Source organism: Phyllostomus discolor, chromosome 11 (assembly GCF_004126475.2).
Source record: "Phyllostomus discolor isolate MPI-MPIP mPhyDis1 chromosome 11, mPhyDis1.pri.v3, whole genome shotgun sequence".
Lineage (NCBI taxonomy): Eukaryota > Metazoa > Chordata > Mammalia > Chiroptera > Phyllostomidae > Phyllostomus > Phyllostomus discolor.
In genome coordinates this window covers 1,555,724-1,582,061 of record NC_040913.2, presented here as the reverse complement: position 1 = coordinate 1,582,061, position 26,338 = coordinate 1,555,724, and the positions used below count along the sequence as shown (strand labels likewise).

The 26,338-nt window shown below is 57.9% G+C and overlaps 1 protein-coding gene across 3 annotated transcripts in view; it reads right to left on the bottom strand.

Moving 5' to 3' along the window:
- DCLK1 (doublecortin like kinase 1) overlaps positions 1 to 25,959 on the bottom strand; it is a 217,366-nt gene extending 191,407 nt beyond the window's left edge. The window contains exons 1-3 of one of the 3 annotated variants that reach the window (XM_028526508.2): positions 25,698 to 25,959; positions 21,095 to 21,492; positions 8,365 to 8,711 (exon numbers count right to left, since the gene is read on the bottom strand). In XM_028526508.2, the coding sequence (XP_028382309.1) occupies positions 8,365 to 8,711; positions 21,095 to 21,470 (723 nt within the window). In that variant the 5' untranslated portion in view covers positions 21,471 to 21,492; positions 25,698 to 25,959. The remainder of the gene's footprint in view (positions 1 to 8,364; positions 8,712 to 21,094; positions 21,493 to 25,697) is intronic. The other 2 variants (XM_036011189.1, XM_028526505.2) reach the window with 2 other exon arrangements.
- Between the last annotated feature and the right edge of the window lie 379 nt (positions 25,960 to 26,338).

The following is a 26,338-nucleotide window of genomic DNA, read 5'->3' as shown; positions in this document are numbered from 1 at the left end:
CAAAGCTGTTCTGGAGTTCTAACCCAGGTCTGGGAAGGAAGCCCAGGGCCACCAGCGGCATTCACCCACTTGCCCCGAACACACACTCACACTCACTCACACACTCACGGGTCTCACCACCGTTACAAGGGCTCGCGTGAAGCCATTATCAACACTTACCGAAGAAAACAGAAAGACTGCGTAAAGGGAGCAGAGAATCTGACTGGCATGGGCATCCTACGGAGAAACTGTCCTCCCGTAATAGCCCACGCACGCGCTGGAGTGAGGACCAGCCGCGCCCTGGAACCCCAGCGACCCGGAGAGGTCGCGGCGCCCCACCCACCACCAGCCCGCGCTGCGTGCGCCTTCGCGGCGGAGGGCCGCGAGGCCCGCAGGCGCCGCTGCTGGGCAACCTCCCTCCGGCATTGCTCTTTCTGGCAACCACGTGGGCATGTCACTTGTCCCTTAAATTCCCCCCCAAAATACAGTCTTTGGTCAGCCCACCCTAAGAGAGCGCGGTTCCCAAAGCTCACTGCAGCGGAAGCTGGCAGACAGCACTGCAGCCGCTAAAATATTTGCATATGAACCAAAAAAAGAGAGATCCATGCGCCAGTTTGGGCAAAACCCGGAGCCAGAGGACCCTCAGCGCCTCTCCAGCGTCTTCTCCTGCGCAGCCCTCCCCGCGCTCCCGGCTCCCTCGGGGACAGGTGGGACCCGGAGCAGACGGACAGACGGCCTCGGAGAGGGAAAGGGGTGGGTGCTCACGAGCCCGGCTCCTGATGAGCCGCAGTTACGGTTCCCGGGGCCGGGCTTTGCCAACGGAAGGGACTTCTTGACGAATCCCCGGGGCACAAGAATTTCTGGACTCTCAGCGGAATCCCCGACCGCCTGGCCCGTGTTAGCCACTTGCCCGCACACTCCGAACTGGTGTTTCACGGCCCTCGCAGCAGGGCGGCTCAGGGGCGCACACACCATCCACCCCTCGTTAGGCCAGGAGGGAGTGTCACATTTCGGGAGGGTGAGGCCCGGCTGTCCTAGCAGATCAAGGGGGCGGCCTCTGGCCCTAACCTGCTCGGGGTCGCAGCCTCCACGTCCTCCGTCAGCGGCTTCAAGAGCCGGGAAGTTAGGAAGTTCTTAAAAATACAGTGAAGCTTCCTAACCGGCTGACTGGCCCACGGACACAAGTCCCTACGGTTTCTCTTCCATTCTGTGATCAGATGTTCTGTTGGGTCCTTCCTCAGCGCGACTCCGGCCCCCCGGCTGGCAGACTGGCACACACGGCGGTCACCATCCAGGCGACAATAATGAACATTTAAGTGGCTGTGATAAACGGTCCAAGCCCTATGTTGTCAATTAATGCCCACGCAACCTATGAAACCTGGGTACTACAAACCAGACAAATGCCCCTCGACAAGACCGCACGTGCAAGGGGGTCTAAGAAACACACAGCGGTATTATTCGCTGTCCCACCAACCTGTGACGTCACCACCTAACAAGTAAATGATCCACGGAACTCCGCCAGAAACAATCCTTTCCCGTGAGTTTTCCCCTTCATTCTTTTAATTCCACGAGTATTACTTAAGGACCCACTGCGCACCGCCACAGTGGTGCTCACTAGCTAGGCTTCCTGCGTCTGCCCGTGGTCTCCCAAGCGTGGGGGGGGGGGCTTGTTTCTCACTGATGCTCTGGGCGCTCCATCCTGCACGGGGTCTGTGAGGTGTGTCTGCCGTGTCCGCGTCCACAGGTGCATTCCCCCGGATTTCTCCAAGTTTTGTGGTCGCTATTCTTGTAACTAATTAGAATGTGCTAGAACAGCACAGAGAAGGGCCAAAGGAAGATTTTCCTTTCTTGACAAATACCCTACGATCTCACCTGTCAGCGGAACCTGATCAATAAAACAAACGAGCGAGCAAAACAGAACCAGAGACACGGAAATAAAGGACAGACAGACAGTGGCCAGAGGGAAGGGGGAGGGGTAAGGGGGAGGAGGCGGAAGGGCAAGCAGAGGGACATGCGTACAGGACCCAACGGACAAGGACAGCGGGGGTGGGGGGGGGACTGGATGTGGGGGTGGGCCGGGCAAGGGAGAGTAATGGGGGGAAATAGGGACAACTGTAATTGAACAATAAAAAAAAATTTAAAAAGACTTTCCTTTCTCAAACAATTGCTTTTATTGAGAGGAGAAACACTAAATTATTGAATTGTCTCTTGGCATTAGCAACAGATGAGGCGAAGAGGCACTCAGGGCTAGACTATGACGGAGGAAGAAATTACGTAATTCCTGGGGCACTGGAAAGCTCACGCAGAAAGGGCAGAGAACACCCACGGGGGATCTTTCCCCGGCAGAACGACGAGGACGTGGAAACACGACACGTGGAAACACGACACGCGAGGGCGGCCAGACTGCAGCTGGAGACATCTTCTTCCCTTCCCTGCCCTTCCCTTCCCTGCCCTTCCCTTCCCTGCCCTTCCCTTCCCTGCCCTTCCCCGCCCAACAGTGGGGATTCTTGGCTCCCCAGACAGGACCCCCAGGGGCCACAGCTGGGTGCTTGGTTTTCGAATGGCCAGTAAACACCAGTGGGCCCACGGGGGTCCCGTGTTGCAGAAATCTTCCGAAAATTCTTACGCACAGTCTGGCAGAAGCAACAGCTACAGAGGGGCGAGGACAGATGTGCAGATCTGGAAGTCTCCGTAGGGAGTCACCCGCCGGCCGCATGGGAGCGGCAGGACGAAGGGCCGCAGGGCTGTGACAGCCCGGGTCTGGACGCCGTGACCCTGTGTCAGGGCTTGCCCGCAGCGGTGGGCTCTCGGTGGCAGGAGCTGCACCGGGGAAGCCGCAGCCCGCCCCGCCGCCATCTGCGTCCCCGCCGCATCCCCATCGGAAGGACCGCTGGGGAGGGACCAGCCGGCCGGTCACGGGAAGAAAGATGGAAACCGAACCGGGGGTCCAAGCCGATGGGGCAGCCACAGGCCGACGCAAAACTGCCCCGTCCCTCTTGGTCCTATGGCCCCCAGTGGGGTCTCCACAGACCGCCCCTGGGCAGACCCACACAGACCACGGTCCCATCAGAGTTAACCACCATTCCGTGTTTGAAGTCATGTGATCATGACTGCCGCAGAAGGAAAGCTCCCCCATTCCGGTCGCCGCACACCAGTTTGCCCATCCCCCCGTGTTCTCGGCGGCCAAGCACATGTAGCTGAGAGGCTGGGCCACTAAGTCACTAGGCATGTCAGCTGGGAAGTATTTTCAAACTTCACTCCTCCGTTTCTTGTACCTGTTAAAAATTCCCCCGTGACCCTGGCCAGGTGACTCAGTTTCTTGGAGGTTGTCCCAGGCACCAAGAAGGTTGTGGGTTCAACGCCCAGACAGGGGAGGCAGGTGATTGATGTTTCTCTCTCACATGGATGTTTCTTCTCTCTCTCTCTCCTTTTTCTCTCTCTTCCCCTTCTTTCTCTTCTCCTTCCCTCTCTCCCCCCCCCACCCCTCCCCCTCTCTCTAACATCAATAAACATATCCTCAGTGGAAGATTACAAAATAAAATACTGATTTTTATGCTACCACCTGTCAAGGTGTGTTTAGTTCATGGTATTCCAAGCAGACAAACAGAAATCCCAGAGAGATCTCTCCTTAGGCATCCCTAGCCCTGTAACTCTGTGGTTCTGCTTCTCAGAATCTGAGCCACCAGCTAAAACCGATAAACACCATTTGATAAACACTAAGCGTCTGATCAGGGTAGCCAAGAATACGGCAGCCGGGAAATGAAGCAGGATCGCAGTTGAGCAGGTTTTCCAGAAGGAAACTTAGGGAGAATCCAGGAGTAGCAACAGCTCAGAGAAGCACTCATCTATCTGAAATATACACTATGGTTTTCTTCATGTCTCTTTTGTGCCTTTAAACGTCTCTAAAATATCTTCAGCACTTCGGTATTTTAACACGTTACATCGAGATCTAACGAACTCCACTGGGAAAGGACACAGAAGGCGACAAAGTGCCACCTTCTGTCTCCGGGACGCACTGGTCCTACACGTGCTCACAGGCTGGTTTAACGCAAATCGGGGGACACAGGCTCAGAGAGAGGCCCGCCCTGTGCCCGGTCGCTCTGGGAGAGACTCCTCGGGGGTCGGATCATTAGGCTTCGACGGACCCAAAAAGCCTCAGTTACCTGGTTTGTGTGGATAAGACTGGACTTATTTTATCCGACACCTCTTGAAATATGTCTACAGCTTTTTTTCTCCAGGAGGGGTCTTACCAGAGTGGATAAATTCTGGCATAGTTTTAACTTCCCATAACTGACGGCACGGAGCATCTCGAGGGCCGCCCCCCACCCCCCAGCCTGCGAGTACCCAGGAGAAGTCCCGAGGGTGCGTGACCGGACAGGAAGGCAGAGAGAGAGAGAGAGAGAGAGAGAGGAGAGAGAGAGAGGGAGGGAGAGAGAGAGAGAGGGAGAGAGGGAGGAGCCGGCTTAACAAGTGCAAGACCTTTCCCGCACGAAGGCACCTGGTGTCTCGTGACATCGCAAGCGAGAAGCCAAGTTGTGCGCACAGTAGGGTCTCAATTTTTTTAAGAAAAAAAAGCAAAGGAAAGAAGCCAAACCATTAGCAAAAGCCATCTTGTTGATGAGACTGTCAGTCACTTTAATCTATCTCACTATTGTCTCACTGGCCTCACAATCCTTCGCCACGATCACACACGCGCCTGACCAGGGAAAAGCCGACCGCAGCCTGCACCTCCCCGCTGTCCTGGTCTTTCCCGGGAGGGTTCCTCACAACAGAGTCCAGGTTTCCAATTGGACTTTTTAAAGTTCCATTTAATTTCGGAACCGGTGTCTTTCGTTTAATTTAGTTTCAAGGTCGCAAACGACTCAGGAAAGTCTGCTGCAGCATCTCGTTTGTTCTCCAGCAGCACAGGGCCCCCGGCCGCCTCAGGGGTGTGTCCCACACTCGCTGAGCCAGGTGCCGGCCCTGCACGTCTCTCGTCGGCCCATCCCCCAATTTGCACACTCAGGGAGCACGCTGATGGGCTGCCTTGACTCACTGGAGTGAGAGCCACTCCCCCGACTCAGAGGGTGGACTCAGCCCTTCTGTAGAGAAAACACTCTACAATGTGACGTCTTGTCTGTTTGTTGTTTTGTTCTGTCGCCCCAGGAGCCCGAGCCAAGAAGGAAGCACCGGGAGCAGCCCCGGACAGTCCATGGGCCCACCGCAATGGGTCGACCCTCAAGGGCACGATCGACCCCTCAAGGGCACGACCTGTGAGTCCCCCTGGAGCTCTGTGCTACAGACGTTACCTGTCCCAGGTCGGGTCCCAGAGACACAGAGACAAACCGGGCACTGTCCCTCGCCTCTCCCTGGGGATCCGGGTGGGAGAGGCAGGCCTGGCGGCAGGTGGCAGGCAGCAGCCTCAAGGACGGAGGGGCCCCCTGCAGGGAACGGGGCTGTGGGTCCCACACGGACGGGGGGGGGTCTGGAAGCGGGCGGCAGACGCGGCCACCCCGAAGCTGAATATCGATGATGAGGGCATTCTTCTGGCGGCTCTGCGGGGCCGCGGCAAGGACGCGGTGAGACCTGTGAGCGCGTCACGTGGCTTGTTCCATTAAGCTCCTGTGACAACTTATTAGGTGGGTGTGATTATCGTTATCCCCATTATACAGATGAGAACGCTGAGGAGCAGCCAAGAATGGATGAACTCTTCCCGACGGGAGAACAGACCCCGCCGTGGCCGGGGTAGGGGGCAGGTTCGCACTCCGTCTACCCGTCTGAAGTCTGCGCTTGAAACTGGTCTGTAGAAACGAGTGTTTTTCCTGTGTATGATGCTATGCATCCATCTACCCTTCAACTGCAGCATATCTGAGCCAACCTCCGTGTTGCAAGTAAACTCAACAGACAGGATTTTTAAGCTGCAGTAATAGCTTCAGCGGGGACTAACTTCGCTCTCCAGGCCTGAATGAGAAACCCGAGCCAGCTCCATTTTTCAGACTGAAATCTGAGCACAGGCCCAGCTGACTTTCAAGTCCAAGTTCTGGGGGCTCTGTGATGTGATCTGGGAGCACAGCCGGCTGTTGCAAGAGGTTGGTGGTCCGAGGGACAAACCAAGGGACGCCCGTCCTGGTCTTCGAGCCCAGGTTCTTTCCATCCCCCAGCGTGCTCCCTGAGGGCGGATGCAGCTTGCAGGCCAAACTGGGGCGCTCGGCCTTCCCGGAAGCAGAAGTCTCCCCCAGAGGACGGTCCCGAAGCCCACCGTCTCACCGTCCAGTGGCCGAGCAGCCCTCTGCACACTCGAGGGGCACACGTCTCCAGAATTCTCCTCCCCGTAAACCAGAACTCGATTCCCGGGAAACGGACTTGTGCTGAAACCCATGAGCCTTCAAACACAGTCTCACCGCAGGTGCCCAGGACCAACCACGCTGTCAGGTAAGCTCAGACCGGAGGGAGAGGACCAAGGCTTCCCACCTGGGGGACTAACATCTACGTAAGGACGGGTGTGGCTTTTAAGTCCTGAAAAGCCACCTACAAAGGTAGGTGACCGAAAACCGAACATTCTATTCTAGGCACCTTAACTCCCTAAGTCAGGGGTGTCAAACTCATGTTCACTGGGGGCCACATCAGCCTCCCGGTGGCCTTCAAAGGGCCGAATGAGCAATGTGCTAAAAGCATAAATCGTCCGTGGCTGAGTCAGAGATGCGACTCCTGGCCCTCTGACATTATCAAACCTTGAACTTGGTTTCTTAAACCATCACACTGACTAACCCACAGCCAAACCAGCCACGATCCAACAGAGACACTCGGTAAATTCCTAAAAAGAAGAAAACGGCCCAGAACACGAAGGGCCTATTCCAGGAACCCATCCTCAGACCAGACAAAGGACCAGTCCATCCCAGAGTTTACTAACACAGTTAAAGGTGACATTACATTCGGCCTGTGGCATTTTGGAACCCCCAACACCCTGGAGTGAGTGGCGAGGAAGAAGGTGTACCCATAGGTATCCTTCGTCGTAAGTCGCACTGTTACAAAAACAGGTCAGCCCCCCTCGGGAGAACACCCCACCCAAAGGGGCGGAACAGCGAGAGGGCCAAACTGCTCCTGACAGGAGACGCTCATGGGTGGCCCTCCCCCGCCACCGCTGCTGTAACCCACAGCCCGGCGACGGACTTTTCGGTCACTGATACGTTGGTGACATTTGGGCTATTACCCTCCTAGACCCGGAAAACTGGGGGTCCCACCCCTCAGAATCCTTATCCACGGGGTACTCAGGGGGAGTTTCATGGGACAAGCAGAGGGTGGGGATCCATGACTGGCAAAGGATGCCTCCTTCCCTGAGGAACCTGTAACACAGAGCACTGGGTGGAGCTCCAGGGGAAGGGCCCCTCCACCATGAACACACCGTCTAGTACCTGCACCCCCTTCTAACTCACTGCTCCCGCGTGTCCGCCTCCAGGGACTTCTCTTTCTCTGTTCACTGAGATCAACCTGCTAACGCATGCAACCAGTTTTGATTGTTAACACGCACTGTCCCTACAAACCATTCACGCTGCCCCGCAAAACACTTCTTCAAAGGCGTTTGGACCGACCCACTCGACAAACTACATTCCAAGCAGAGAGGGTGCTCAACGTCACGACCCTAAACAAAGAGACGCTGGAGCACCCTCCAGGCCCAGCCCCTCGCACGGCACACTCATGGGTGTCTTTCTGTCCGGCACTGCGCCGGGGCTGCCCAACCTCCACAGAGCCCACCCGAGACCGCCGTCCGGGTCTCCTGAGCAGCGCACACTGAAGTGTCCACTCACCCAAGCCAACTGCTGTCTACCCTCTGCAGGGGGCTGAAGAACTCCCTTTCACTTCAATGCCACGGTTATGCCCTCAAAACAAGACGGGTCGTGTCTAGAAATGTGCCACCCCGAGGGAGGAAGCACTGTATCCTTCCGCAATGTACTTCCAACCTATAGAATCTAGACAGATCCTACCGGCGGGGCCGTCACCGAGAGAGTCAACTCTGTAAACTACGGTTTAGGCCAAAGGAAGGGGGTGGGGCTTTTCCTCTGCTGGCCAGGGCGTCCCCTCCATCTCAGCCACGCTCAAGGCTACGAGACTCTTGTGACCTTTGACACCAGTGGAATCGGACGGCCCGGGAGCACCGTCAGGCTGGCACACGGTCACTGCAAGTCTCGATCTCACTAGTAACCCTTCACGCTGCCCGGGTGGGCACGCTCACTTTATTCTACGTGTTTGTTCGCTAAACGACGCAACTCTCTCACCGCGTGTGAACAGGTGTGTCCGATTCCCACCCCGTGAAACGTGCCACAGAAATCCCCCCGCCCCACCCCACCCCGCCCCACCCCCGCTCTTGCCTCCAAGGCCGCGGTCCCCGCCGCCCCGGGCGCCCCTCACCTGCTTCCCGTCCAGGGTGTACAGACGCTTGACCACCCCCGAGTCCAGCTTGATGGCGTCGGTGATGTCGGTGAGCACCTGCTCGAAGGAGTGGGCGGTCTTCTTGTTGAGCAGGATGCGCACGGCCTTCCGCGGCTTCACCCCGCTCCGGATGATGGTGACCAGCTTGGGCCGGATGAAGTCCTTGTTCTCCCGCACCTCCGAGGGGCTGCCTTTGGCCGTGGCCAGGGACGACACGGGCCGGGCCGCCGAGGTGGTCTTCACGTTCACCGACCAGTTGGGGTTCACGTTCTTGGTGTACTCCAGCTTCTTGAAGGGCTCGATGGAGCCGCACACGTAGCTCTCTCCTGCGGGGGAGGGGGAGGGGACAGATTTCAGTTTACTCAAGGGTCAGCTCACTCCTTATTTCCTAGACTTTTTGTTTTCTTTCCTACTTAGGGGCAGAGAGAAGGGGTGACCTCTGGAACCAGGAAGCGTGATGCGTCATTCGTGAAAAAGATTTTCAGCTTCCGATAGGGCTCTGTCAGCCACAGACTGATATCCCGGGAGGGAAAAAGAGATCACCCGTCCTCCCTTCCTTCGCCTTCCGACTGGCGAGAGCAGCGCCGTTACTCGGGACACCTCACAGAGGCACGGAACCGAGTCCTGTGGCACTCAGGAATATTTACACCGGCAGACGACTTCAACATCGGAGGTGCGTCTACCTGCCCCCCGAAATCATGTAAAAACTAAAACTGGGTCAGCAAGCCACTTCTTAAAATAGCTGGGTAACTTATAATTTTTAAAAGATTTTATTTATTTATTTTTAGAGAGGGAAGGGAGGGAGAAAGAGAGAGAGAAACATCCATGTGCGGTTGCTGGGGACTGTGGTCTGCAACCCAGGCATGTGCCCTGACTGGGAATCGAACCTGTGACACTTTGGTTCACAGCCCGCGCTCAATCCACTGAGCTACGCCAGCCAGGTGGTGATTTATAATTTTGATGGGCCTGTTTGCTCACATCTTGTAAAATCGAGCAGAATCCCAAAAGCAAGCGGAACAGCCACTCGGCCTCTTCTGCCCGCTACGCGGGGCGCAGCCCGGGGAGCCCCACACGCCGGGAGCCGCAGCCCCGGAAACGGACTCTGAAACACACACGGCTGTGTGGATGAGAACAGAGCTCCAGTGTGGGGCATGGGGACCGCGGCCGACAGCAAGGCGCCGTGTGAAGCAGGAAGTTCCTCCTGGGAGGGGGGACTGAAGTGGGCTCACCAAAAAGATCAAATACATCAGATGATGGATATGGCAACGAATTAAATAGGAGCCGTCCTTTCTTGATATAGAGAGGCATCAAATAGATGAAACTTTTATTATTAAAAATGACTCCTCCATAGAGAACCAGTCAATGAGAACACTTGGACAATTAGGCAGGTGTGGATCACACACACACACACACACACACAGTAGTGCATGTGCCAGGCGATGACACATGATAAGATGACTGATCTTATAGATACATATTTCATAAAGTTAGTCCAAGCACTCTGAAATGGACAGCTTTCTAATGGCTTTTTCCCTCCCTGTGTTAATAGGTCTCTGTGACTGGGCATCGTTAAAATCCGTGACAAAGCCTCGTGGCCGTGGGCAGAGTGAGCGAGCACGGACCCCACAGCCCACTCGCTGTTACCTGCGTCTCCGTCCTGCTTTAAAGTGGATACCGCAAGGCCCGAGACCACAGGGTGGGCCGAGACCACAGGGTTCACAGGCAGGGAAAAGCAGCCGGGCCAGGGCGTGCAGACTAGAGAGGCACAGGGCGCAGGCAGGCCGACATGCACTCTGGGAATGTTTTTATTTATTTTTATTTTTTTATTATTTTTTAAATAAGAGCCTAGATTTTTTTTTAGCGGAAAGTACTTTTTTTTAGATTTTATTTATTTATTCTTAGGGAGGGAGGGAGAGAGAGAGAGAGAGAGAGAGAGAGAGAGAGAGAAACATCCATGTGCGGTTGCTGGGGGCCGTGGCCTGCAACCCAGGCCTGTGCCCTGACTGGGGATCGAACCTGCGATGCTTTGGTTCTCAGCTCGCCCTCAGTCCACTGAGCTACGCCAGCCGGGTGGGAATGTTTCTAGAGCGCACTCGGTTGCGTGTTCGCACGTGGGCCTCGCTAGACGCAGCACAGGCAGTACAAGTGTGGCAGCCCCCCCTTCCAGCCGCCCAGAGGGTCGTGACGGGTCCCAACTACGCTGTTCTCGGGATTAACGCAGGGAGCGAGCCAGGCCCACAGGGCTGCCGGACGGAATGTTCCTGAAGGTTCTGTGGGGGGACCGTGTGCACGGGACGGAGGACAGAGAATGGGGAGCCTGGGCTCACAGCCTCTGCACCCCTGCGGCTGCCGGTGGGGCCCCCATCTTCTCGGGCTCGTTCATTCCTCTGTCCCTGAGGGCTACCTCCTTCCCCCCCGCCCCCGCACCGTGGCCACAGGCACCCCCCCCCCCCAGGTTTGGGGGCAGATCAGAGCAGACAGGGAAGGTCCGAGGGCTCTCAAACTCGACATCGCTACACAAGTGGGAACCGTGTGCGGCTGCAGTACGCCTGGAAGGAAAGTTATAAAATGAAATTTCTAGAAACCAGCCAGCCGGCGTGCAGGGGCGTCCAACCTTGTGGCGTCTCTGGGCCGCCCTGGAAGAAGAAGAGTCGTCTTGGGCCCCACGTTAAACACACTGCAACACGCAACCACAAAAAAATCTCCCTGTGTTTTAAGTAAATGCACGACATTGTGCTGGGCCGCACTCACAGCCGCCCTGGGCCGCGTGCGGCCCGCGGGCCTCGGGTGGGACAGCCTGCGAGGCATCCACGGTCTGTCGCTGCGCAGTGGCCAGCCGGCACCGCTCCGGCCCGTCTGGGTGAAGGAGGCCCCGGACCTCCCACGACAAGACGCGCAGCCCGTCTCAGTGGGCGAAGCCGGCCGTCGGAATCCCGTGCTGTCGGAGATGCCCTGCTGTGTGCTTGTCACACGCACTAATACTGAGCTGATAACTGACACAGAAGCGTGGCGGGGGGGGGGGGGTTACACCTCGACAAAGAAACTAACGTTAGAACAGAAAATTATTTGAAAAGGGAAGAACTTTTTTACGGAACTCAAATGGATCTGTTAGAAGAGAAAAGAAACACTTTTTTTTTACGTCTCCTTCAGTAAAGCACACTCAGAATCCCTAGAAGCACGACCACTCGGGGAAGAGGTGCCGGTTTGCTTCTGGGAACGACGGTGAGAAGAAACAGAAGAAACTCCACCGACACGTCGCTGGCCCCGTGGCTCGGAGGCGCGTCCGCCTGGCGTCTCGGACTTTCAAAGGCTGGAAGGGAATCCCGGAGCATCGCGTGCGACTCCGAGAAGGAAGGTCACCAAGCCACGGGGACAGTGACAGGGGACACGCAGAGGAAGCCGCCGGCCCCCCAACCCACACCACAGCCCACGCGGCGCCACCATTTGAAACCTGCTGCATCATCTGGGACCCAGGAGGGGTCAGGATGGGTGTCCTTCTGTCGATAGGCTTCTGTTTAATCGTGAAATTTATGTGCATCGAACCTGTCTGGCTCCACATTTCAGCTACTTTTATTTTAATAAAAATTCTGAACTTCTCCCCACCATAGGGAGACCCAGTGTCTGTTTTAACTCAAAGTATGATTTTGTAAAAATTTTTAAAAACTGCTTTTAAAAATGTAATACTAGGACTGATAATTCTCAGTGAACAAATCACAATTGTTCCGAACGGGAAGAACACGTGGTCTAGCTTTGGTCCAGGAGCTCTGGATGGCCAGCATGTCATCTCTTTCTCGCTGGGGTCGTGAGTCAGGAGGTGCGTTACATTCTCGGGCAGACAATCATCCCTGGATTGCACTCAAGGCCCAACGTGAAGTGCGTATGTTAAAGGTCACGGAAAAATAACGAAGTCAAACTTGTCGTTATTACAAAAACGTGCAACTGATAATTATGCAGCTTAAAACTGCATCCTCCTCTCCACACACAGGAAGCCACCCCAGAGCTTCCCGGTGTGATGTATGTCGCAGCAACAACAACATGAGAACTGACTTCTCTGGCCAAGGTGTACTGGAGCACAGGGGCCTGGGGTCCTGTGATTTATAAAAAGAAATATAAATCTGGTCTTCCTACCATTTCCGGCACAGAGCAGCTAAACCCTTGGAACCTGCTAAGTGACGAGAGAGGAAGGTGTCTCCATACCCGGAACACACCCCTCACCCACACCTGAGGGCAGGAGGACGGCAGAACCCACCCAGGTGGGTGGGACATTTCGGTCCCTCCCACCGACCGGGGCAGCGGAGAGGAGCAAGAGGCTGGGTTAACCACCAGCGGCCGACGATTTCATCCACCCCGCCCATGAAAGGAAGCCGCCACACAACCCCAAAGGGTGGAGCTTGGAAAGCACCTAGTGGTGAGCGCGTGGCCGCTCAGGGACATGCTTGGCGGGCACAGAAGCGCCAGGCCCTTCCCCCCAAAACCTTGCCCCGTGGGTCTCCTCCAGAGCATCTTTACGACAGACTGGCACTGGGCTAGGTCCAACCTCCCCCTGAGCTCTGTGAGCCCTTCTGGCCGATGGTTCACACCAAAGGCGGGGGTCACGGGAACCTCCTATCTACCGCCGATCCATTGGCACAGAGGGACCCTGGACTCACCCTTGGCCTCTGAGGCGGGGCTGGGACCGTCCTGTAGGACGGAGCCCTTCGCCCACGGCACCTGAGTCTCGGGAAGAAAGTATCGGAATTGAGTTGAATGGTAGGGCATCTGGCTGGTGCCACAAAGAACTGCTTGCATGTGGAGGAAGACCCCACAGACACTGGAACTTTGTAGCCCAAAGCTGCTTGGAAAGCCGTGGACTATTTACTGCAGGCGAAACTAAACAAGGACCCCCAAAATGGCAAAGATCATAGACAATGTAAAGGAAATAGTTAAAAAAAAACCTATTTACAGGCGGAGCTGGCAGTTACTACACACGGTGACTTACTGGCTGGTTATGCTGTGGCCGGTTTGTTCCAGTTTATTCAAACCCAAGTCTCCCTGTTAGGACTGACCCCGAACTTGAAATTCAATGCTCCGGGTGCCCGAGGCACCCAGTGAATGTCAGGAAACACCGAAACAGCACCTGCCTGGACCTCGGTGGCACCTACACATGCCGGAAAACTAACATTTGCTTTCGAGCAAAGCCAGAGGCAAAAAAATGACAGTTAACCACAACAAAGTACGGAAATAAAGCATGAAATCCTGTTTGGATCCAACCAATACCTCCTAAAACATCAGAATATAAAATCATAGTTTCTTCCCTGAAAGGTGTAGGCATTTTTCAGGACTTTGGAGAATGAACTAACCTCTTTGCAAGCATATTAGATCATTTTCAAGGTAAAGAGGAGTCCACATTTTTTGTTTTCAAAAAATCACATGCACATTTTTAAATTATTGTATTTGCTGTCATCCTTCAAAGTGAGCAAATAAAGTTTCCTAACACAGCTTATTATTTAAAAATCTGCAAAGGAAATTCACCTTGGCCGCAGACCCCCCCTGGGAAACTAGAGAGCTTCCCTCGGTCACTGCCAAAGACTTCCGGCAAGGGGGTCCCAGACCCCGGGCGGACCAGGCCTTGGGGCGTCACCCAGGAATGTGCGTCTCTGCAACATGCCACCCAGGTTTGCCGGGTTCCTCTCCTTGCTGGAGGGGTTTTGCAGCTAAGAGCCACGATCTGTGAACCTTGGCGGTGACATTGCACGACCTCAGGCTGACAATGACCTCATCTCCACCCCTCACATCCCTGCCCACTCTGGGATCCCTTTACTTCCCACACAGGGCACAGGCCAAAGTGTTTGCAGTGAGGGACGGGCATGGTTTTCCCCCTTTTCCAGAGTGGAAACCTCCTCATTGAAAACTCTGGCCGTTACAGTGCAGTGCTGTGAATTCCAGCAAGAGCGGGGAGAGCCCCGATGTTCGCCGGACCCTCGGAAGCTGAGCGGGGCTGGGTTATAGGAAAGATGTTGTTTACAGGACGAAACACCATGAAGGGCCTCCTGGATATCACCGTTTACGAGGTGGCCTCACAGACACACACAGAGTTTCCCGATCTGCCGGAAGGCACCCGGTTAGGAGCGGATTTCCATCCCGCCCTCAGAGGTGAGAAAGCAGACCCCAAAGTCACCCCTGGACCACTGTCCCGGGACGTCTCTCATACATAGTGGCACTCAAAACAAGCGGATGGAGAGTGAGACCCTACACGGTTGGTCAGGCCTGTCGGGCTCGCTGAGGCCTCCACGCGAAGCCACAGAAAAATAACATAAAAGGAAAAACGGGGAGGTCCAATTTTTTTAAGTTAAAAACTGGTATAACTGTAAAGTAAAGCCACTAAAATAAGGAGGGAAAACAGACTGAAGATTTACAACAAAGGGTTAATATAATGTGCACATATATTGTCATTTACTAAACTACGAGGTACGAAAATATACGACAAAGGATGAAAACACAGTAACATATAAAATGCCCCTGGAGACAGGATCAACTGCGAACAACCCTTTTGGGTGGCACCACGGCAAACTGCACCGGGAGACATACAAATGCTCATGCTCTCGGCTAAAAGTTTCTCCAGACAAATAGGAGAACAACAGTAACGAAACCGAACACGGGCCACGAAATATAAAAATGTAAAGCAGCCGACTAGGTCCTCAGTAGCAGGTACCAGGCCTACGGTAGCCACTCTGGGAGGCGAAAGGAACCCTAAGTCACAAGCTTGTCTTCAGGGGCCCGAGAAGGCAAGGCATGTTGCAGGAAGGGGTTTCACCAAAAGGCAGCGAGTGGCCGTCGCTAGCGACGCGGTCCAGGCAATCCCAATGCAGAGGAGAAACCCACTGCCCTCCCCCCACCCGTCAGTCAGCAAAGAAGCAGCGGGGCCCATGCCGGCCTGGGAAGCGCGGCGAGGGTCCGACATTCAGGGGCAGAGGAGAGAGAGGACAGCCAGGTCCGAGGGTCAGGCATCACACCCGGGACCTGAGGGGATCGCACTGGCCGCGGGGTGGAGGGACGGGGGACAGGAGTCAAGATTCCGTTTGGAAAGCGGTCCCAGCAGACCGGAGGAGATGGGGGACCTTACACGCTGCACGGAGGCCGGGCCGGAGGGGACACGACAAGGGGGAGTGCGTGGCAGACGGCATGGACCAGAGCTGGGACTGCCTGGATGCAGGCCCCAGGGAATGCTGGCCCACAACCCTGAGAAGGTGACCCCGGGGCTCCCGTCTGGGCCCACCTCCCGCACACCGCAGTCGGTCGGACGAGAAGGGGACGCGTCTGGACGAGCTGCTGCGGAAGGGAACTGACCTGGGGGGGTGGGGGGCACAGACTGAGGGTGACGTTCCTGGGAGCCACCCAGGTGAGGACGGGCAGCGAGCAGCTGGCAACACAGGCCCAGAGTGTGGGAGGGGCGGCAGCTACGGGGATCCGAGGAAAGGCTCCGTGGTTGGGGGGACCACGCCCAGCCGGACTCGGGGGTGAAAGCCAGGGTGACTCCCGTCCTCCAGGCGGGCCCAGAGACAGAGGAGCTGAGAGGGGAGCCGGGAACACCCAGGGGCCTGCAGCCGGGAAATGCCGAGGTGGCGAGTCTGCGGCTGGGGCACACTCGGATGTCAGCCCTCAACGCTCGGGGGACAGCCAGTGAAGGAAAGGATGCCCGGAGGTCACCGGCCTGGCTTCTACGAGCCGCACACAACCCCGCGCGGGGGCGTGAGCCGCCCTGCCTGCGTCCACTGGTCTCGCCACTCACCCTCCCTTCTCCTCTGCTTCCAGCGCCACTAACTGAGTATCTGCAACCACCAACCACGTCGGGCAGTGAGGACGCCAGCGGCTCAGTGACGTCCAGTGACCAGTGACCGTGACGTGAGATGAGTAAGGATGGGACCGCGTGATGGGGCCGATCCAGGGCTCAGCGTTCGCGGGGGGCTCAGGCAGCAAAGGCTGCAGACGCGGTGTGTCTTCTCACGGACGGGCTGTGGGGCCGGAGGCCGGCAAGACCGAGGCAGGGCCGGGGGCTGGGACGGGGGTGCTGGGAAGGCAGGCTGGCTACCTGAGTGCCTGCACGTAGCAGGAAGTGTTCTCACCCCCGCCACCACCCTGTGAGCTGAGTGTGAACACACCCGTGTCACAGGGCACCCCGAGGCACGCAGCCACAGGCAGCGCGCTCAAGGTCACGAGGCGGGCAAAGTGGGGTCAAGATTCGAGTGAGGGGGGGTCTGACTCCAGCGCCAGGACCTGACGAGGAGGCCGTGCACCCTGTGAGGTGGCCCACCCCACCCTCCTGGGGAGACGGCAAGGAGCTGGACCAAGCGCATCGGCAAGTCACAGGAGACAAGGCCAGGCCTGGGGGGAAGGGCAGAGCTGCATCGCTGTGAGAAGCACATTAAAGACTGAAGATGCAGCGCCCTGGCTGGTGTGGCTCAGTGGACTGAGCACCAGCCTGCAAGCCAAAGGGTCACTGGTTCGATTCCCAGTCAGGGCACATGCCTGGGCTGCAGGCCAGGTCCCCAGTCAGGGGCACACAAGAGGCAACCGCACATGGATGTTTCTCTCCCCTCTTACACACTGCACTGTCTAAAAATAAATATAAAGGGAGGGCGTCAGTGGAACACTTGACGAGAGCCGAGGAAAGCCTGTGGCTGAGCTACTTTAGATTGGCACGCTGCGGCCATCGTGGGGGGTGGGGGAAGGGCACCGCGGGCCGCCCTGTCCTGGTGACACTTCTGATAAGCCCCAATTAATTCCAAATACAAATTAAAAATGAGACAGGCAGCCTGGGGGAAAATAATTGAATCTCTGCCTCACATATTGTGCTAATATGACTTCCAGGAGAATATTTTCTCAATGAAAACCTAAAAACTCAGGGAAGGAAAATGAGGGAAAGAGCTTTACAACCTCCGAGTATAGGGGGCCCAGGAGGCACGAAGAACCAAGCCGTGAACGAGACGAGCGATACATTTGAGCACACGAAATTCTGTGAATCCGCCCGGCACAAACACACAACAACCCGAGTCACAAGACGGAGGCCCCTGCTGCACGCCGCTCCCACACGCCCGGCGGAGTGTAAAGGGCGTGAAAACCGGGGAAATGGAGGCGAGGCTCAAGGTCGATCACTGCCAGGAACAGGCCTGCAGGTCGGCTTCCCTCACTGAGGGTCCTGGGTTTCCAACGTGTCGGTCCACTCGGAAAGCAGACACTGGGAGTGGCACGCACAGTGTGCTCTCGAGTGTGTGGTCTCATGCCTAGACACATGATCGATCACGCACACATGCATGTCTAGACATGTGATTGATCGCACACAGATATATGCCTAGACATGTGATTGGTCGCACACACATGCCTAAAACATGAGTGATCGCGCATACACATGCCTGCCTAGACACGTGATCAATCGTGCACACATGCATGCCTAGACATGTGGTTGATCATGCATATGCGCTCATACATGCTTTCTTCAGGCCAGCACCAGCTCTCCCAACACGCTGAGTCACATTTAGGCATCACAGTCCATGAGTAATTATAATAAAACAGTACAAGCGACCACAGGACCGTTAAAACACAGAACCTCACGAATGTCTCTGTAACTCTGAATTTTTACTCTGAGATAAGTGAGAAAGGACACACTTAAGAAAACTACAAGTTAAACACACTTGTCACTGCACCTTGTACTCGGATTTAAAACGCCAACGCCATCGCATCGGAAGGGGAACGAGGAGCCAGTAACGTGCGCTGACGTCCCCCCAGAATCAGCATGAAAAGCGGGAGATGTGAACCTAACAATGGGCGAGCAGCGGTGGTCTGCATTTCAACAGACGAAGCGAAACGCAGCTGACGAGGAAGGAGGCAGACCTCCGTGAACTCCCAGCTCCTTCGCGCGGAGTGCAGCCGCGTGCTGGCTGTCGGCGTCACGCAGGAGGGAAAAGTAAGCCAGGACGCGAGCATGCACACTCTACTGCGGCTACCGCTCGCTCCATCGGAAAAAAACACGTGTTTTTTTCCCCCAAAAGTAATTTTTAACATCAGAATATTTAGCCTGCAGTTGCTTCACATCGACTGGAAAGAAAAGTAGCTGGAGGCCAATGAAAATATTAAAAGAGTTTCTGGGAGCAGAATTCTTGGAATTCAGTCAAGGTTAAAAACGTTTGTTTTCAAGTAGGAGCTAATGCAATAAAGTTCTTTTCAGCCCTGGTGGCTGGTGAGGCTCAGGGGATTGAGTGCCGCCTGCGAACCAGAGGGTCACTGGTTCGATTCCCAGTCAGGGCGCTTGCCTGGATTGCGGGCCAGGTCCCCAGTAGGGGGCGCAGGAGAGGCACCACACACTAATGCTCCTCTCCCTCTCTCTCTCCATCTCCCTCCCTTCCCTTCTCTCTACAAATAAATAAAATCTTTAAAAAAATAAAATAAAAATAAAATAAAATAAAATTCCGTCTAAAAGCCACCAAGGCCACCTCCTTCAGCACCCTACGAGAGGCAGCCGCGAGCTCACACTTCAGCACCAGCCTCCTGGGCTGAAGCCCTGACCCTCCCCCTCCTTGGGTGCGACCTGGAGCCGATCGCTCAGCCACCCTGCGCCTCGCGTCCTTCGTCTCAGTGTCAGGGCGATAACAGGCGCCCCAGAACCTCGGGGAGAATCAAGTGTGCCCTCCCATGCGAGACACACGCCCACAAGGGGCTCTCACCGCGAGCTCAGCAGGCCCACGTCTCGGAGTGGGCGTCCTTTGTGTTGAAACCCGAGGAAGGAGATCGTGGGAAGCGCGCCGTGAGTATCTGGTTGGGTCTGAATACAATGCTGTCATTTCCCGTCTCTCACGCCCTCTGCTTGATGAATGGGATCCAGGGAGCCTCTCTGGGTCGGACGGAAGTGCCCCTCCCTCCGCAGATGCTGCACATGGAGCTCCAGGACAGAGAGAGGAGCCGGCCCGGCGCTCTGAGCGTGTGCTGGGGACCTCGGCATCTTTTCCTGATGCAATACCATCAGCCCCCCCAAGGGACAGCCTGGGGACTCGCCACGCACCTGGCTTGGCACTGGGTCTTTTACCCAGATCTTTGGGAATGACCCACCACTGTCATCTCGGCCCTTGTGTTCCCCCGGGTCATAGAAAGGACTGGGCACACAGCTGATGTGGACAGATCTCCTGGGCACTCTTCCCCTTTAATTTACTGGAAGTCCCAACATCTGAACAGAAGGAAAAAGGCCAAGTCCACAGGCATCTTGGCAGGGTGACGAGTCATCAGAAAGGGATGTGCATTCCCACCAAGTACACACGCCCGAGCCAGGCTCCCCCCACCCCACGCTCCCTGGTCCAGCCACACGGAGCCTGCCCCGGCTCGCCGGCCAAGGACAAAGGGAAGGAGAAGGGGTGGAAGACGGGGAAGCCTTCGGCCTTGACCACAGACAAACTCTGCCTTCCAAGGAGGACAGGAGGGAAGACACACCTGCCCGTGTGCGGTCAGGGCGAAGCAACCCAAACCCACCAGACCAGGGTGGGGCCAAGGTGCTGGAGGGCAGGCTTCCAGTTACCTGCCCAGGAGAGAGGGGACGTTGCATGCCAGGGGCTCCTCCAGGGCCCAGCAGGAGAGCAGGGCCCGGGCAAGTGCATCTGGGGCAAAGACGAACCCAGGGGCAAATCCAGCCGCCCCAACGTCCAGACTTCCCTGGGGCTCCGTATTCCTCCATCGGGACCTTGAGACCTCGATCTCGGGAAAACCCAGTCTCCAGAGAGGATCAGCGCTCTCTCTCTCTCTCTCGTTTTACCCCTGAGGGTGAAGTTCATCCCCATCATTTCTTTCCAAGTCACTTCCCTCTGCTTACGGACTGTCTCAGGCGATCAGCAGCTGTGTGCCCTGCTCCCCAGGGTGCTGCCGGGGCGAGAACAGCCCGGAGCAGGAAGGACATGCAGCTCGCACAAGACACGCAGCCTCTCGGGGACCCACACAGTCCCACTTCCCCGTGGAGCCTCTAAACCAGATGGTGACCGTGACCGTGACCCCGCATCGGGCTTAAAACATGAACTGAACAGACTGAGTCCCTTAAATCCTCAGGTACCACAGAGAGGTAACAATCCTGTGAAACTTCAAGGAAGCATCCTACTGAGAAGTACTGCCGGAAAACCCCGTTTGGGGTCCTGCATCACCGCCGACCACCTTGCAACCACAGACCCATGGCTCCAATTTTCGGGACCTCAGCTCCCCACCCTGCTCCCCACCCCACTGCACCCCCCCCCATGAGAAAACGAATGGGTTCGATACCCATCTAAAGTTCCTTTCAACCCTAAGGTTTCAGGATCCATTCCGTATTTTCAGTTCAAGTGCTTTCAAGACATGGGGAGAGCAACAGTTCGATTTTCACCTAGAACGAGTATGAGAACCACGTGGTTAAAGATATGACAACGGACTTTTAACAAGCACGGAGCACGGGGGTGAGAAAGGAAACAGGGTCCTCGCAGTTCGTTATTGTGAGCTAGCTGACCCCACACCACGAGGTGTGGGGGGGGGCGGTTTACAATGCGGTGGGTAACTGTGGCCACCTGCGCTGCCAACCTGTGGGGCAGAGAGGAACAGCCACCGGGGGCGAGGACGGCCGCCCCTTCCAGAGCGGGGTGGCACTGGCCAGGGGGCTGCGGAAACCCGGGTCCCCGACCGCGCCCCGGCCCCTGGGGGTGCGCGCGCCCCCCACCCACCCCGCGCTCACCTTCCACCAGCTGGTCCAAGCTGGAAATCTTCTTCAGCCCGTCGATGGAGTAGATGGTCCTCACGCCCTGGGGCAGGTTCACGTTGTCCGACAGAGTCCGGGTCAGGTCCGCCAGCAGCGCCTCGAAGGAGCGGAAGCGGTCCGGGGAGATGGCGTACACGATGCCCTTGAAGTAGCGGTCCCCGTTGCGGTAGAAGCGCACCTTCTTGGCCTTCTTCTCGGAGCTGAGCGTCTGCAGCGTGCGCGTCCGGTAGAAGCTGCAGTGCGCGCTGTGCGTGGGGCTGGGCAGCCCGTTGGCGCGCGAGCCGCGGCTGTAGCGCTGCGCCTTGTCCCGCTCGTCGAAGTGCTCCAGCTCCATGTCTCTGCCCAGGGACATGGCGCGCGCGCTCGGGTCCGACCTAGGGGGCGGGGCGACAAGAGCAGGCGCTCGCTGAGGCTATTTTGGGAGCGTGACTGGAGAGGCTCCGCCTGGGAGCAGCTGGTGGGAGCGGCGCTGTAGCTGGAGATACATTTAAGAGGAGCTCTCAGGTGGGGGGCGCGGAGGAAGCCAACAAAGAGGGAGGCGGGCCCGCGGAAACAGCTAATTCATCACCGCGCGTTGGATCAGAAACAGCTCCTCCGGACCGACCCCCTGACAACGCCTGGGGCTCCGAGCAGCTGTGACTTCCAACAGTCACAGGGAACCTATTTACCCACGAAGACACCAAGTCACAGGAAGGAACACACAATCCAAGTGACACAGCGGAGAAACGCCTGAACCCAGAACAGGACCCCAAAGCTCCGGGCGGCCGGCAGGGAGGGCAGCGGGCGAACCCTGGCGGCCGGCGGAGGGGAAGCTTCCACGTCACCCCCCGGGGGGCTACAGGGGTGGGCGGGCCAGGAAATGAAGGCGCGGGCCGCGTTTCATCATCGGTTGCCACCGTCCCTCAGCGTCTGTGCTCCCCACGGCCAGATGGAACCCATCTGCAAGTCCCACCCGCTCCGGGGAGAGGTTCCAACGCGCGCGCACGTTCAGCAGACATTGTTTGAAACAGCGAGTGCACCGCAACTCATCGACCTCCATTCAGTGCCCCGGAGAGACTGGGCTGAAGGAGGAGGAAGAGGAGGGGGAGGAAGAGGAAGACGAGGGGAGAGAGGGGGAGAAGAACTACAGAAACAGTAACAAGAAAGGATGAAAGGGCCCCGGCCTGCCCTGCACTGCGCTGCCTGTCTTGGTCGTGGAGGAACTGGAGCTCGGAGATGGGGATGCAGACCCGACCCCCCCCCCACCGGCTGTGTGACCTGGAGCGACCCGCCTGGTCCACGTCCTTCCCGAACCACGCGGGGCAGCCACCACTCAGAGTGGCTACGACTTCATGCCCAAAAGCACGTGTCCTCCCGAAATGAACCAAGTGGAAAGAGCTAATGTCTTATTGAGTGTCTGTGACGCGCCCCACACTATCGCTCTGCCGCCCGCTGTTGGGTGACAGGCTCCATGTTCCCCCCCCCCCCCAATCTCACGAGGAGGTAGGGAGTGCTGTGACTGAGGGTGAGAGCGGGGTAGACCCGGGGTCCCAGAGTCCTGACTGAGGGGGGTGGGATTTGAGCCCAGGATTCCTCTGCCTCACTCTGAAGTTGGCACACCCTCTGCCCCCCTCCATGAGCTGCGGCCCAGAGGGTCTAGACCCCCTGGGATCAGACCCTCCCGGCAGGTCAAGTAGGGACTCGGTGAGGCCCTCACTCCTAACTCGCTGTCCCCATGGGCAGCCACTGACCTGCGGCGGGGTCTGCAGGAGGCAGTGGTCAGCTGGCGTCCGATGTCTCCTTCACCTGCTCGGGCTGCTGCTGACCCCAGCCGGGATGGGGTGGGGGTGGGGATCGGGGTTGGGTGGGGCAGGGGCGGGGGCAGCCTGTGTGATTTAAACCGGGAGTGATTAGGCCCTGGGCAGGTGGCTCCGTGGGTTGGAGCATCTCCCGAAAGCGGAAAGGTTGTGGGTTCGGTCCCAGCCAAGGCACATACCTAAGCTGCCGGTTTGATTCCTGGTTGGGGCGTGGATGGAAGATGCCCAATGGGTGTTTCAATGTCTCGCTCTCCGCCCACCCCAGCCCTTCCTCTCTCTCAGAAGCAACTTTTAAAAAAATATCTTTGGGTGAGGATTTTAAAAAATTAAATCTGAAGTGACTATTAGTTCAGTCTATTTTTTTTCCTTCTAAGTAAGAAAACTACCTCATGCCTCTTAATCTGCATTTTCCGGGGAAAGTTATAGCGTATATAGTTAGGTATCAACTGGTTGCACTGATTTCGAAGTTAGATAATTTCGAACCAATTATCAGTTGATATCCTGCCCTTCAGAAAGCTATTAATTGAGTAGCAGAACCAATATTTTGCCCACGATATCACAACCCCTCCTCCGTTTTAGAATTTGTTATTAAAAGGAGCCCTTTGTCTTCCAGAGGGGGCTGGGGAGACGAGACCGCCAGTTCTCACACCGACTCACTAAACTCCTCGAACTTGTGAATCGGAAAGGCCAGACTGGCTTCTGAGGATGGTGTTTTCTCTCTAAAGCCAGGGACCAGTCTCCCGGCCCTCGGGTTTCCTCCCCACATCTGTCCACACCCAACGGACCCGGGCAGGACCCTCCCCGAGGAGGGCGCGGTGGCCCCACCAGAGCGCAAAGCTAGTCGGAAGGAGCTCTTGCCGAGTGTCGGTTTGCAGAGTCCGAAACACTGGGCGGCCATTGGAATTCCTCCGCGGGAACCGGCTTTCAGAACCGAGAATTCCACAGCAAGTGGAGAAAAAGGTCGATGAAGAGAGAAAAGCTGATTTTGTTTTATTTGCCCATTTCCTTAAACGGGACCGCATGGTCAGCCGGGCAGGGACCAGACCAGCCGCGTCTCCCAGTTCCCTCCGCCGCGCCTGCCCAAAAGTCGGCGCCAGTGCTGGCAACAAAGAGAAACCACACTCCAAGTGAAATCACCGCCACGGCTGCGGCCACCGCTAAGTGAATGTCACCAACCGCATGACACATCCGGTGATTACGGGAGGCATCGCACTAGGCGGTTTCCCGGGCCTTGGCTCAGGCACACACTGGACCCAAGCAAGCTCACCGGGCCTCTGCCAGCCGCCGCTTCCGCGCGGTGCTGCAGCCCACGCACCCAGCCACACGCGCACAGACCACTGCGGGGCTGAGGGCCAGGGCCACATGTGCGGTGGCAGCAAGAAAGTAACCAACCACGCAGCCTGAGCCACAGAGATCACAGACACCCCGGGTGGGGAATGGGGGGCGGGGGGCGAGGGGGAGCGACTCTCATCCCAGTGGTTCCTAGAAGCAGGGCCAGGCCAAGAAATCAGCGCCCTCCATTGTTCCCTGGGGACTGCTCGCCATTCCATTCGGAGGAGCCGGCCGGCCTCCTTCTCCGGATGAGCTCCCGCCTTGCCTCCCTCCACCCCACACACCGAGGCCCAAGCACCCGGGCCTCCCAGTCAATGCCGGACCGCAAGGCCCCGGGGCACGGCTCTGCGGCGGATCACAATGCAGGTGGACGGGCAGCCAGACTGAGAGGCGCACGCCGCGGCGGTGCGCGCGCCCCACCGGACGCGGACCTCGCGGGAGGCGTGTGAGTCCTTCCCACTGTTTCCGCACAGCACCTCTCTCAAAAATCCCTCCTGACCCGCGGCCATGTGACATTCCATCCTTAAAACGCTGTCCTATTTTCTGTCCCTGCCCAAGGCGATTCATTTGGGAACACTCATAAAACGTATTCAGGGAACAGCCTGCAGCGTGGACGCAGCACGCGTGTGCGCCCTAACCTGGACACACAGCCACTCGCAGGTGCGGAGAGAGCGAGCCGGTTGGAAAGAAAGGTAAAGTAGGGGGTTTATTTCGGGGTGCCTTTCACCCGCTCCGACTCCTTCCATCATCTCCCGGCCACATCCAGCCGCGCTGCCTAGCAAGGCCGGCCTGCAGACGCAGCCTCTTTTGTGGGCAGAGCAAGGCTGGGCGTGCGCTCCCGCCAGGGGGAAAATGCCGGCGCCTGTCCGCGTGCTCTCAGCACCGCAGGTACCAACTGCCACAGCAGCAGCCTGGCCGTCCCCGCAGGAACTTGAGGCGCCGCAAAGGCACTTGCGGCGCCCACACTGCAGCCGTCCGCCGCGCACAGACCGCCCCATCCTCCAGCGCACGCCTCCCTCGCGGGAGAGCACACAATAAGAGGCCTGGCCCGGCCACTCCTGGGCGCAGACTTGGTCCTCCTTCCGCGGCGAGTTCTGACAATGACCAGCCCCGCGCCCAGCCCCTCCGCCCCGGCTCTCCTTCTCCACGAACAACGGGGCGAAACGCTGGGGCGCAGGCGTGGGTGGGTGGCGCTCGCCCGACTCCCCATTTTAAGCCCGGTGGCACCAGACAAAAGAGGCAGGTGCCAGCAGCCCCGGGGCCGCCCGCGCACACCGCCCGCGGCCGGGGCCGGGCCGGCCAGGCCGGCAGCGCCTTTCGAGGAATGGCGGGCGGGGGGGCGGCGGCGGGCCGAGCGGGGCGTCCGCCCTGCCCTCAGCGCCCCGCGTTCCCCGGCGCCCCGCGGCCGGCCTCCCCGAAGCTCCCCTCCCCAGTGACGGCAAACCACGCACCGGTCCGCCGAGAGAAGCCGCCGGGGCTCTTTGTGGCCGCCTCCTGGTGCTGTCCTCGCCGGGCTGGGCGCGGCCGGGGCGGCGGGAGCCGGGGCTGGGCTGCCTGGGCTGCGGGAGCGGGAGCGCGGGCGTCTGGGCTTCGGCCGCTAGTGCAGGGGCGCGCCCTGGCCCGTCCTCATTGACACGCGGCGCTCCGCACAGCCTCGCTGCAGCCTCGCTCCGCGCAGGGCGGCGGCGGCGGGCGCGCTCCCTTCTCTTGTAGCGCTCCCGCCCGCACGCCCGCCCCGCTCCCTCCTTCTCCGCCTCCGCGTGCGCGCCCCGCGCCCCCGCCCCGCTCGGCAGGGCGCACCCACCGCGGCTGCGCCTGGCCCGCCTCCCGCCCCACCCCCCCTACTCGCTCCGGACGCGGCGACCTCCGTGCCTGTGGCCTGAACAAACCCCCTACGCCTCCCGGTCCCCAGGAGCGGTTGGTGGTCTGGACACACGGGCAGAGCCGAGGGTGGGCCTGGGCCCAGCGGAAAGGAACGTGGCCCGGCTGGGTCTGAGCCAGACCCTGTGCACGGCAGAGAGGCGCGGTGGCTCGGCGGAGAGACCCTCTCCTTCGGGGGCAGCTAGGTGAACACGGTCCCTCACACACACAC